Source organism: Sinocyclocheilus rhinocerous, unplaced genomic scaffold, assembly GCF_001515625.1.
Source record: "Sinocyclocheilus rhinocerous isolate Xijiao unplaced genomic scaffold, SAMN03320098_v1.1 scaffold995, whole genome shotgun sequence".
Taxonomy (NCBI): domain Eukaryota; kingdom Metazoa; phylum Chordata; class Actinopteri; order Cypriniformes; family Cyprinidae; genus Sinocyclocheilus; species Sinocyclocheilus rhinocerous.
In genome coordinates, this window is record NW_015658507.1 from 35,767 (window position 1) to 48,577 (window position 12,811).

General features: G+C 38.4%; 1 protein-coding gene across 1 annotated transcript in view; it reads right to left on the bottom strand.

Moving 5' to 3' along the window:
* The window catches only part of LOC107722251 (fibrosin-1-like protein), a 114,441-nt gene that overhangs the window by 28,642 nt on the left and 72,988 nt on the right, over positions 1 to 12,811 (bottom strand). The window contains exon 2 of the mRNA XM_016530530.1: positions 11,445 to 11,642. Coding sequence (XP_016386016.1) covers positions 11,445 to 11,642 — 198 coding nt within the window. The remainder of the gene's footprint in view (positions 1 to 11,444; positions 11,643 to 12,811) is intronic.

Below are 12,811 nucleotides of genomic sequence, written 5' to 3' on the forward strand. Positions count from 1 at the left end.
TATATTGTTTTATATATATATATATATATATATATATATACATATATAATTTATTTATTTTTTTATCTAAAAACATGAAACAAAGTCTGTTGATGAAAGTTAATTATAAATAAATACATACATAAATAAATGGTAACACTTTGTTTCATGTAGTTAAGTTCTAACAGTAAATTATGCTTAATTACAAGCAACTAACCCTAAACCAAACCCTAATCCTAACCCTATAGTAAATACTCTACATGCGGTTAATTAATATTACTCAGTACTTAGTTGTATAATTACAGGACACCTTAAAATAAAGTGTAACCAAATAAAATGTTTAAAAGCATTTGAGTTTAAGCTTTATAAGCTTTACAGCCATAGAATGATAGATAGATTTGCACAACACTGGCCAACAATGAATTTCCTTTTCACTTCCTGTGAAGTGATATAATGGCATACTAAGCATATCTACCTTATTTTTAACGCAATAGCGGCTGTAGCCATTTCTATCTCTTATATGCAAGGCTTCCGGTGTCAGCTGCTTCCAGTTATTATAGCTGTAAAAAACAGTCCACAATGCTGCTTGATGTTGCAAACTGGTATCTGTCATAATATAATTTTAATTTATGAATATAATAATAAACACACTGGTTTTTAGCGCACATTCATAGGAAATAGCTTACTTATGTGTTGAAAAATATGGTGGATATTATCCCTGCAATTTTTCAGTCTCAATTATGATGGCTGAAAACACACAGAGTCATTATGTTTGGTTGAGAAAAAAACCTTCACCTTTAAGATCGGATGTGCTCACTGGGTTTGAATTCATCTACATTTTGCTATGCGCAAAAAGACAAAAATCCTGCAGAAACAAACATAAAAAAGAAAAGTTACAAGATTGATATGTGCATAATACATTAACTCAGTGCCGTTAATAAACTAATAATGAGCTACAAATTCACACATAATTATGCATTTCACTTTTTAATTATGAGAGAGCGAAGCTAGTCTATATCAAAATATACAACATTTTTTTCTTATCAGGGAGAGAGCAAGAAATACTGTGAGAGGAAAAAGAGAGAAAAGAGTGTGATGTTCCCTCTGACAGTGCAGCCATGCTCGTTAAACCTTTTCTTTATCTCTTAACAATCGCTCTAATTATGTTCATTGAAGGGGGCCAATTAATCCTGCATTGTCAGGCCCTGCGGCTAAGTGTTTCTCCCACATCCATAGGAATCTGCAATTAACACAGCCAAATTTATTTAGTGACACTTCTCGGCTTCTGACTCCCTCCAATTATCCCTAATCAATGCTGCACAGTGCTGGCGGGGGAGCAGGCAGGTCGCCCTCATTTGTTGAGAGAGGAATAAGTACACTGAGCCCTCAGCCTCCGAAGGCCAGGCATGTCAGAGGAGCGATGACATGAGCCTGTCAGACATTAAGCAAAGCCTAGCAAGAGAGAGAGTGTGTGTGAGAGAGAGAGAGAGAGAGAGAGAGAGAGAGAGAAAGGGAGGGAGGGAGTATTTCTCACTCTATTAGCAGTTTTACCAGTCTCAGCGACGTTATCTATTTTAGTGGAAATTCAACGTGCATGTCATCACAGGAGAAAAGAAGAAATAATGATTTTAACGATTTCTAAGGTTGCAGGTGGGCTGCTGAAGACACAGAGCTGGGAGGATGGAGAGCTTGGTTATATATATATATATATATACACACACACACACACATGTATGTAAGTATGTATGTATGTGTGTGTGTGTGTGTACGTGTGTAAAACATTATTATATTTTAAATTAACTGTTTCTATTGTATTATATTCATTTATTCCTGTGATGGCAAAGCTGAATTTTCAGCAGCCATTACTCCAGCCTTCAGTGTCACATGATCCTTCAGAAATCATTCTGATTTGCTGCTCAAGAAACATTTCTAATTATTATCAATGTTGAAAAAAGGTGTGGTGCTTCATATTTTTGTTAAAAAAGTGACATACATACAGTATAATGTAACCATGATACATTTCTCCAGCATTCTTCAATAAATAGAAACTTCAAAAGAACAACATTTATTTGAAATGGAAAGCTTTTGTAAAAAAATTTGTTTATCTTTATTATGTCTTTTGATCAATTTAATGCATGCTTAATAAAAGTATTCATTTTTAATATCTTAATCAGGCACATGAAGAGAGGAGTGCTTTGGCAGCTCAAGCCCCTGCCATTTTTCCAAAATTAACCAATAGTGCCCCTCACTCAACAATTATCAACAATAATATTGTGGTCAAATTCAAAACAACAAAATGCATTTGAATTATAGTTATAATGACAATGTGTACAAAACAGTAAAAAATGTCTCAAAACTCGGAAAATACCTATTTGTTTTTATTTATTTCTGTCAGTCTGAGATGTAGTTGCCATTGTGTTGCTGTAGACTGTGTGCATCTTAAACAAGCTCAAATTTCATTGGACAATGTGAAGTGGAGCGGTATCTTCCCAGTCTTATTCATAAATCTGGTTGAAAACTACGTAGCCACTATCTGTTTTCAGTTTTTTTTTTTTTAAACAAACCTGAAATTGCTAAAGTAAAAGAAGTTGCATTAACTGTAAATAGTGTTTTATTTACTCCTACTTACGTACTGCATATTGATATACCATTTACTGTTTGATGAAACTGCAAACAGTCTATATATGATTACATTTATTCGTTTACATATCTGTCATGTATAAAACTCAATGTAGCTTTAATATAATGGTTCATGCAAACTGTGTTTTGAAACCCTTGTGCATTTATAAAAAAAAAATTATAAAAAAAACGGACACTTTTGTACTAACTTAAAACGTTAGTGGAGACAAACACCATGGTTGGAAGGCATCTTGTGCTTTGGAACGTGCACTGATCACACAAACACTCCTACACATGTGCTACACACAAATGCGAAGCAGAAAAGGGTCACCTCTAAACACACCAGCGTCTGACAACCCAACTTAGTGGTGACAGACCCAAAGACCCCCGCAAAACAAGACAATAAATCTATTCAATCTCCAGGCATGAACCACTCTCACACACACACGCACACACACGCGCACACACACACACAGACTGATAAAAACATGCAGCTCAATACACACACATCCATGCATCCATCCACTGACACACACACACACACACACATATCCAACATGACGCCTTTGCCTCAAATGAGGTCTTACCACATATTTAACACTTTAACCCGAATCTATATACCTCCTCCCACTTCCTCCTCCCGTCTGGCAATCGTGCCGCCACACACGCTGCTTCTTGCTCTCTCGGTAATCAACTTAGCTGCATCCTGCTTTCTTGGCCGCCATCGCTAGTTGGACAAAACCACAATCCGAAGCTCCCACCAGAGCCGGGCCTAACCTTCCAGCATTCACAGTGTGCCAAGGGGCCCTCATGACCGCCTCGGTCCCATCTGGGGGGCTCTTTCCCCTGGGACAAAAGCAGTGATACGCCCCCTCTGCCCGGTTAACCTCTGGGGAGCTCTGGAGCTATAGTTTGTGGGCTATCAGTCTGCGGCCCTTTTGTTCGGCAAATGACAGATGCCACATTGTTTGACATGTACACGACACACTTTGGATAAGGGTGGAGAGGAGGCTGGCGATAGGGGAGGAGATAGAGGACGGGAAGAAAAAAGAAGGGGAGGAGAGATGAAAAGGGCAAGGGACGGGGCTTTGTGCCACCGCGAGCTGTCAAAGCAACCGTAATCCCCTTCAGCCCATCTATTGTCCCTTGAGCTCATAAAAGTGACATCACACTTCGGTCCGGTTGACAAATGGCAATGTGTAATGTGAATATGAACAGCAACACATTGTGATTGCAACATCACGCCAACTGCTAACAGAAATGTGCAGGAGGTTTATAAATCTTTATAAATCAGCAAGAAAGGGATTTGGAAGAGCTTGAAGCTGAAGTCTAGAATTAAGGCAAACCCATATAATGCTAAGTGAGGTAAATTTGAGCTAAGCTACCTGAATACTTCACGATTTCCCTCACTGAATCAGCATGTTTGTGCACATTTTACTACAAAAAACGAATTTGGGTGCATATTGGGTGGGAAAATGGGTGCATATTGACTAGTTGAAGTACTAGACTTCCTTATATTGAGCACCACAACCATATATACATTTAGCAGGAGCTTTATACCTACAACACAAAAGGACACCACCATTTCCTGCTTCTGCAGTACACTGAGTCCTAACGTGAAGACACAGTGCCCCCTAGTGGCCTAAAAGCCTAAAAACACTAAAAGACCTATAAAAGACTGAAGGACTGCAAGATGTTCATATGCTATAGAGCTGCAATACTCCCTTCCCCCACATTTCTCGTGCACTTCCTGTCCTCACCAGCAGGGGGCAGTGGTGTACAATGCACACGCTGAGCAAAAGCACGCACTAAGCAAAATATGGGAGTCTCTAGTAAAGAGGAGGCAGAAGCTGCTGATAGTTTGGCACTTTTGTGTTACGTAAATGTGGGCTGTAAGATATTGACCCCAGATCAGTGCTTACGAGCAGGTTAAGCTTCGTGGAATGAGTTTAATCTGATTGGTTTAAAGTGATAATCATCTTAAATGCATCTCAGAGGGAACATAAAACCTTAAAGGATTAGTTCACTTCTAGAAAAAAAAAAATTCCTGATAATTTACTCACCCCCATGTCATCCAAGATGTTCATGTCTTTCTTTCTACAGTCGAAAAGAAATTAAGGTTTTTGAAGAAAACATTTCAGGATTTTTCTTCATACAGTGGAATTCAATGGGAGCCAATGGGTTGGTCCAAATTGCAGTTTCAGTGCAGCTTCAAAGGGCTCTAAACGATCCTAGCCGAGGAATAGGGGTCTTATCTAGCAAAACGATCTGTCATTTTCTAAAAAACAAACAAACAAAAAAAACATATACTTTTTAAACCACAAATGCTAGTCTTGCAATAGCTCTGCGATGCGCGTCTGCAAGGTCATTACGTAATCATGTTGGAAAGGTCACACGCGGTTAGTTTTCGTCTGTGTGCTCCGGTTCAAAAAGGTAGGGTAGGGAGAAAAACTCCATCTCATTTTCTCCTCCAACTTCAAAATAGTCCAGCATCGATGTTTTACCTTTTTTTGTAAAGGGTATCTGATTTTCTTTGCACGTTAGCTTTGTAAAAACTGGGTCAGTACTTCCGCCTACGTCACGCGTGACCTTTTCAACGTGATTACGTAATGCGTGAAGTCTAGTTAGTGCAAGAAGAGCATTTGAGGTTAAAAAGTATATACATGTTGATTCTTTTTTTTTAGAAAATGACCAATCGCTTCGCTAGATAAGACCATTATTCCTTGGCTGGGATTGTGTAGAGCCCTTTGAAGCTGCATTGAAACTGCAGTTTGGACCTTCAACCCGTTGGCCACCACTGAAACCCACTATATGGAGAAAAATCTTGGAAAGTTTTCCTCAAAAATCTTCATTTCTTTTTTTCGACTGAAGAAAGAAAGACATGAACATCTTGAATGACATGGGGGTGAGTAAATTATCAGGACATTTTTATTCTGGAAGTGAACTAATCCTTTAAGAGAAGCGCGCACACACAAACACACAGTGTGTCAGACTGTCAGAAAGAGTCTCACAACACTGTCAGTTTTCTTACTCCTAAGTGGGCCTGTCAAAACAAACACAACCATGACAAAAGAGCAAGGGACTGAGAAAGAGTGTACTTCTATATATTATTTATATGTCATTTTATTTTATATTTTTTATCAATTATATTGTTTGTTACAGATATACACATACACACGTGCTCTATCTTGTGGACTTCTGCAGTTAACACATATACACTTATGTTTGAGGAAGCTATACTATTTGCAGCCAATATTATAGCTTCCTCATTTCTAAGCATATATATATATATATATGCATGCTTAGAAATGAGGAAGCTATAGTATATATATATATATATATGCCTATATACTGTATGAGCATAAGAGCCAACACAATTTGCAGTAAACAACGCAAAATGTATGTACATAGACATGCTCAAGAAACAGTTCTTAATATTATCAATGTTGAAACCAGTGTTTGTTGCTTACTGTAATATTTGTGTGCAAACCGTGATACACTACTATTCAACTTGGGGTAAGTAGGATTAAAAAGAAAGAAAGAAAGAAAGAAGCATTATTCAGCAACAGAGAAACCTTTAGTTTTAAGCTAGTTACTCAGCGGGCAACTGAGAAAATAGCTGTCAGGGGTGTTATAATGAAAGACAATTAGCATTCAAGTACAACTTCTCTGAGTCTAAATGGGGAAAGATCAAAAATTTCTCCAAACATTTTAATAAATTAGTTCAAATGAGTATTACATTATGACAACTATGGTAAAGTTTATTTTTCAGGCTGGTACAGACTGTACAGTAAATCACACACATTTGAGAGAAAAAAATCAACAGATGATGCATATATCAAGAAGGTGATTGGCTCTTTAACCTTAATGAGGTTAAACACCACACTGACTTTAACACGAATGAAAACAAGGCTGTAAAAGATTTACAGTCTTTACAATGGCAAGCACTGCATAAAGGTCCTATATCACATATTTGTACTTCTATCCCTCAGACTTTTTTTCGTTCTTGTCAAAAAATTAAATATAGTGCTACCCGGAGTAAGTTCTATAACCACTATATTAAGGTGTACAGTTTCTCCAATTTAAATTCTTACAAGTGGTCCGTCTCCTCCTCCTTAAACTGTCTGGTGTGTAAATCACCTCTGAAGCTACGCTATCACAAAGGAACTTTCCTCTAGCCAAGTACCAACGGTTCCACATTCCAGCTTTCAATATGATCCAGCTCCTGTACTACACCACAATCTAAGCATTTAGATCTTGAACAGTGCAGACTGATGTTGAACTGAACTGTTGTCTGACTACTAAACTGTTAAGAGTAAAGTATATTTTCACACTACAATACACATTTAGAAAACACAAAGTCTCAGCTCAGCGTAACCAACATACATCAAAACTGCAAAAGGAAACCAAGTGTAAAGCTGTCAGCATTAAAACAGAACGAAAGTGCACTTAGCATGCCAACTCTAACCTCTTTCTTTAACAGTTCAGCTACAGACTAAACCAGACAGACTTTTTCACACTTTGGTCTTTTGCATTTCTCAGTGCTCGTTGTTGCATAACTATGAGAAATCATCTCATATAAGACTGAGCAATGAGCAGTACTTCAAATGTGCAGACTTCTCCTTTCTTAGACTCTATCAGCCATAGTTTATGGCTGTTTAATACAGGCCGGGCAGCTAATTCACAACCTTGCAAGTGCTGCGGTGGGCAAATCCCTATCGTCAGACATCTGAGCCTGGGTGAAATTACAGCTCGCCATTTCAGTCTCAGCTGCTATTAGACAAAGTGAGCGTTTGAAGAATACGTCACATACTGTAGGGCATAAATTGTACAGGGGGCTGTGGAATACCGAACCAATTTCAGCTTAAAAGGCCAGAAATGCTTTGAGTAAGCAATCCATGAGAAAGATCTAATCAACCTGTTACAAAAATCGGTCCCAAAAATGGAAACTGAACATTGCTGTGTGTGCATTCAAGGTTATTCTCAATTTTCTGTGCATACTCTGTTCTGTTAACAGTAATGTGCAGTGAGACAAGGATCTTTCAAACTCAAATGAAGTAGGCCTGCTCTGTGTGTCTCTCTTAAAAATTTTGAGAGGCATTGATTCATGTTACTTTCAGCCTCAGATCAAAATAGTTTCACCGTCTGACATGCACACATTGAATGAGATGACTGTACACTTGTGTGCACTGTATTTCAATGTATAAACCTCCATCTTATTTCTAACCACCTGTGATTCATTTTAACCAGGCTGTGTTGTATTAAGTCAATGTTTCTTTACAATGCAAACACAGATTAGGTCTCATTCACAAAACTAAACACTATTTGCCTGGCTCAATTAATGTTGTGCTAATACTGCCTACAAAAAATAAATTAAATAAATGCAAATAAAGGACACTATCAGCAGATCGGGTATCAACAGATTAGCTTAAACTGTTTGCCTATGCTTGATAAACTACAGTAATACTTCACGTTGTTTACATAAAATTGCATGTTGCATAATGTACGAACAGTTGTACTAGTACACTGCAAAAAATGACTTAATGAGGTTTTTAAATAGCGTTTTTGACTTGTTATCCGCAGTGAAAACATATAATGATCCTTTAAACTAGATCAATATACTTGGAGAGCCACACTTATGCACACCGCATAAGATAATAAGTTTTCATAGTATCTTGAATAAGTGTATTGTGTCTTACTGCACTCAGATATTTTCAGCTTGTTTATACTTAAAACTACAAAAAAAATACTAAATAAAATCTCCCAGTGCAGTAAGACCAAATACACTCATATTAAAGATGCAATCTCTAAAAACAAGCCTTAATATCTTATGCAGTGTTGCTTCACAAGTAAATTCATCTTGTTCAATGATTTTTATTTTAGATAAAATAGATTAAAGTTTTATATATATATATATAAAACATGCACAAAAACATGTAATTCAGTCATATTAAGTGAAGTGTGGAATTTCTGTGCCATTAGAATCATCAATACAGAACTGCAAGAACAACATCTGCAATTATTTTGAACAATTAACTAACGTAAGTAACGTTTTGATAGAGTCAGTGATTTCACTTTTTTGATGGAATCAACATACAAATGGCTTACTTATATATGTCTCTGCATATTAAGCTGGGGCAGGAGAGAAAAATGACACACTTCAGCTTTAAGAAGACTGTGTAAAGTTATACACTTTTATCTAATCTGATTTGCCCTTTAGCTGGTGCTTCTGTAACTCAAGCAGAAGCTTCCAGTAATTACAGGGAGGACAGAGTAACTTGAGGTTAAGTGTCTAAGGCACAATGGCAATACTTTGTAGATCACTTGCGGTGACCTACATCCATTCGGTTAGCTGCCCATATCCTTAACCAACAGGTTACACCACCCCTCACTACAGCGTACATATGAGTGAGAGATATTTGGCTAAGATCTCCATATTTCTCCTGTGTGAGCTGTGTCCTGGCCCTCAGCACTGCTGTGGGTGATGTGCCCTGAGGGGTGATAAGCACATCAGAGAGCACAACGGTTACTGGATCAGCTATGAGTTTAACTTCGCACAATGGAGTTTCTGCCATGAAAGCAGAAAGGAAAAGATTCCCTAGAGTTACATGAGCTCATCATGAACAAGCATGCAGTTTTGTGCTTCTGTGTAATTGGTGGGTGCTCTCTCTCGCTCTCCATCTCTCTCAGACCGGTATGAGGCAGTCAGTGCTAGATTTAATACTGATGCTTCAGGGGACAATGACACTGGATCCAGCAACAGACCAATCACTCTTAACATACAAGTGTTTGTGTGTGTGTGTGTGTTCCTAGTACACTCAGTCAAACAGTATTTGGCTTGTCTCTCACACACAGACAGATGTTTACTTAGCTATCTAAATAGGGACTTACAACAGACTTATATTGTTTTTTTTATATAAAGATAACTTTACCATAAATTAAAAAGGTTATTCATCTGCCAAACATAGAACAATAGATAGAACGACAGATCTATAGATGGAAGGACAGAATGATAGATCAAACAATGGAATGATAGGCGAACAGATCAATAGAATGACAGAAAGATAGCACAATAGATTGACAGACAGACAGACAGATCATATCATACTTTCTATCAGATATGAATGATAAAAAGATAGAATGACAGAAGGAATGACAGAAAGATAGACAGAATGACAGAAAATTAGATAGAACAGGAGATAGACATACAGATAGATACATAGAAATATGCCTCAATCAGGTGCTGTGGGCTAGTGTGGAATGCATGCTGCACTGCATGGAGATCTGATTTACTATTTAAAAAAAAGACAGCATATGACTAGCTGAGTCACTGAACATGTTCCACTCACTCATTATGAGTTGCATGAGTGAAAAAAAAGTTAACGTTTAAATGCTTTGATGAATCTGCCTTTAAGTGTGATCACGGCTGTTCAGAGACAGAAATCAAGCCGAGCTGTGCATCAAAAGCCCCGACAGAGACATGCTGTGTGTGTCCCTCTGCATCTCTCCAGCTAGGAAAAATAAACACACACACACACAACAGCGGCCCATGCGCATTCACAGTCTCTCCCCGTCCAGATGGCTGCTTTGTGGAGAGCCTTCCGCTCTGCAATTACAGCAATATGAAAGTGGTTTTCTTTTTTCCCCATTATTTCTGATCAGAGAGGGAAACGGAGATGCCAGCGGGTGTATGAGAGTCTGATAGACGCCCACGCGGGCTAGAACACACTGCATTTAAACGCGCTGCCAGTGCGAGCGAACGCACAAAGGCCCGTGATCAGAGAGAGATCCCATCTGGAGAGAGGCTGCTTTATATGCATTGGGCTACAGTGATGGAGAAGTCCTCAGGGGAGGGTAATCAGATGTCTCTGGGAAGAGGCAAGTGACAGACGCAGGATGAACCATGCTCTGTCTGTCCATTTTGCTTTTATTCTGGCCTGATAATATTCTATCTCTCCTCATGGTGTCAGAAAGCTGTCTTTTTAGAAAACTTGGCATGAGTGACAGAAGACAGAAAGTAAGGAAGGAAAGAAGATCATGGGTTGTAGTTATGGCCTGTTAGCCAATTATCTGTTAGCACCAGGGGTGTAGTAACCACTATACACTTTCGGAAAGTTTGTCACCGGCACTTCGAACAGACAGAATGATTGCTAGACAAAACAACAGCTAGACATTCAGACAGACACACAGACAGAGTGACAGACAGACTGATAGATACAAAGATCAACAGACAGATAAAACGACAGACAGACAGACAGATAGATAGATAAAGATTGAATAACAACGATAGATAAAGAATAGACAGAATGATAGCTAGAGAGATAGACAGAACAACGGACAGACCGATAGACAGAAATATACATAGAATAATCTAGGTAACTAAAGAGATAAGCTTTGGTGCTCATGAAGGCAACTTGAGTTCAAATCTGGCTTGTGACATTTTCCAATCCCATTTTCTCTGCTTCAACCCTATCACTATCAAGAAAAGCTACAAATAAGCCAAAACAAGGGAGAGAGAAAATGGATACAGGAAGCGAGAGATGGTTATATTTTGTTCTTCTTGGTCATTGACAGCATGCTGTGCGGCACTGTACCACAGCTCTAGACCAGTAATCTGTCAGTCGCTGATGTACTGCTGTCACATTCATATGCACACACCTCACTGGACCCTTCCAGAAACAGCAGGCATTCAGTAATGACTGCGATGGCCACATTAATCTGGTCAACACCGGTCAAAGCCGTCAACACTCAGGAACAGGTATAAGATCACATGGATTTTGAGCGCCGCTGCTCTTGTCCATCAAGCATTCCATCATTTAGCCTGCAGAAAGAGATGACAGACTCACTCGTTTGCTTTTCTTGGAGTATGTGTTCTTCAGCAGACGATCTTTCACCCGCTCCTGGTCTCGCCCCATGCTGGTGGCCAGATTGCCGAAGCCATTTTCGTCTATGTCAGGGGTCACATTCTCCTCGGCCTCCTTCTTTCGTTTAACTACAATCTCCTCCCATTTCTTCTTTTCCAGTTTAACCGAAACATTCTTGTTCTGATAGGAGGAAAATTAAAAGGACAGAATGAGAGATGATATCCACTTGCTCTGCAGGTGAGAGGTTCATGATATCAGTTCAATTACTGCAAAACACATCTATATGCATAGCAACATCAAACACCTTTTAAAGACTAGGAAGAGGAAAGAAAAAGGAAGAGGGAAGAAAGAAAGGATAGGAGTGGGAAAAGAGCAAAGGAGCAGAAAGGATTGTTAAAGAAAAGAAAGTAGCAGAAATTAGTAAAATGGAGCGGAAAAAAGTGGAGCTGAGATGAAAGGTGGACAGGACAGGACAGGACAGGACAGGAAAGGAAAGGAAAGGAAAGGAAAGGAAGAATAAGAGGAAAGTAGGAAATGAGGAAAAAGAAGGAAAGAAATGAGAGGAAGAAAAGAAAAAGGAAATTAGTGGAAGAGGAAGAAATGAAGAAGTAGAAGAAGCAGAAAGGAAAGGAAAAGGACGAGGAAAGGAAGCAGAAGAGGGGAAAAAGGAAATGAAGAGGAAGACGGAGGAAGTAGAGAAGATACAAGAAAGAAGTGGAAGAGAAAAAAAAAGGAAAAGAAAAGCCATTCCCAAAGCCCTGCATCTGTTTCATGTTTCTCCATGATAATCATAGGGTGACTATTCCAGTAAGTCTGATATCATTCTCTGTTTCTACTCAATTATTGTGTGATTACAAGCAAAACTCAACAAGAAAAACACATGTCAAAATACTGCACAGCTCTGTAACATGACCTTGTCTTTTTAAATGAACTACAGCTACTCACAGTTGGACAAACACATGGGTTCAGCTCATATAAATAAAGGCACATTTGCAACAAGTCAAAGAGCACTGCAAGATATCAAAACAATCAATGCATTTGAAGATGAAATTAAACATAACTGGAGTAAGATTGTGTACAAGATTGTACACACTTCTCGGTTAAACATTCAGAATCAAACACGGTATGAATTTTCACTAAAAAAACAATTTTAACATTTTATACCTCCATACTGTTTTGTTGCAATGGCTTTTTGTGGCATTTATTTACATTGAAACATTAGCAATTAAAAGTATGTTAATTCTTAATAATGGAATGAATGGTTTATGTTTATAGATAACCAGAACATGCACCTCTGTCCTTATCTATGCCTCTGTAGGGTAATATTCAGCAGGACATGCAATTCAATC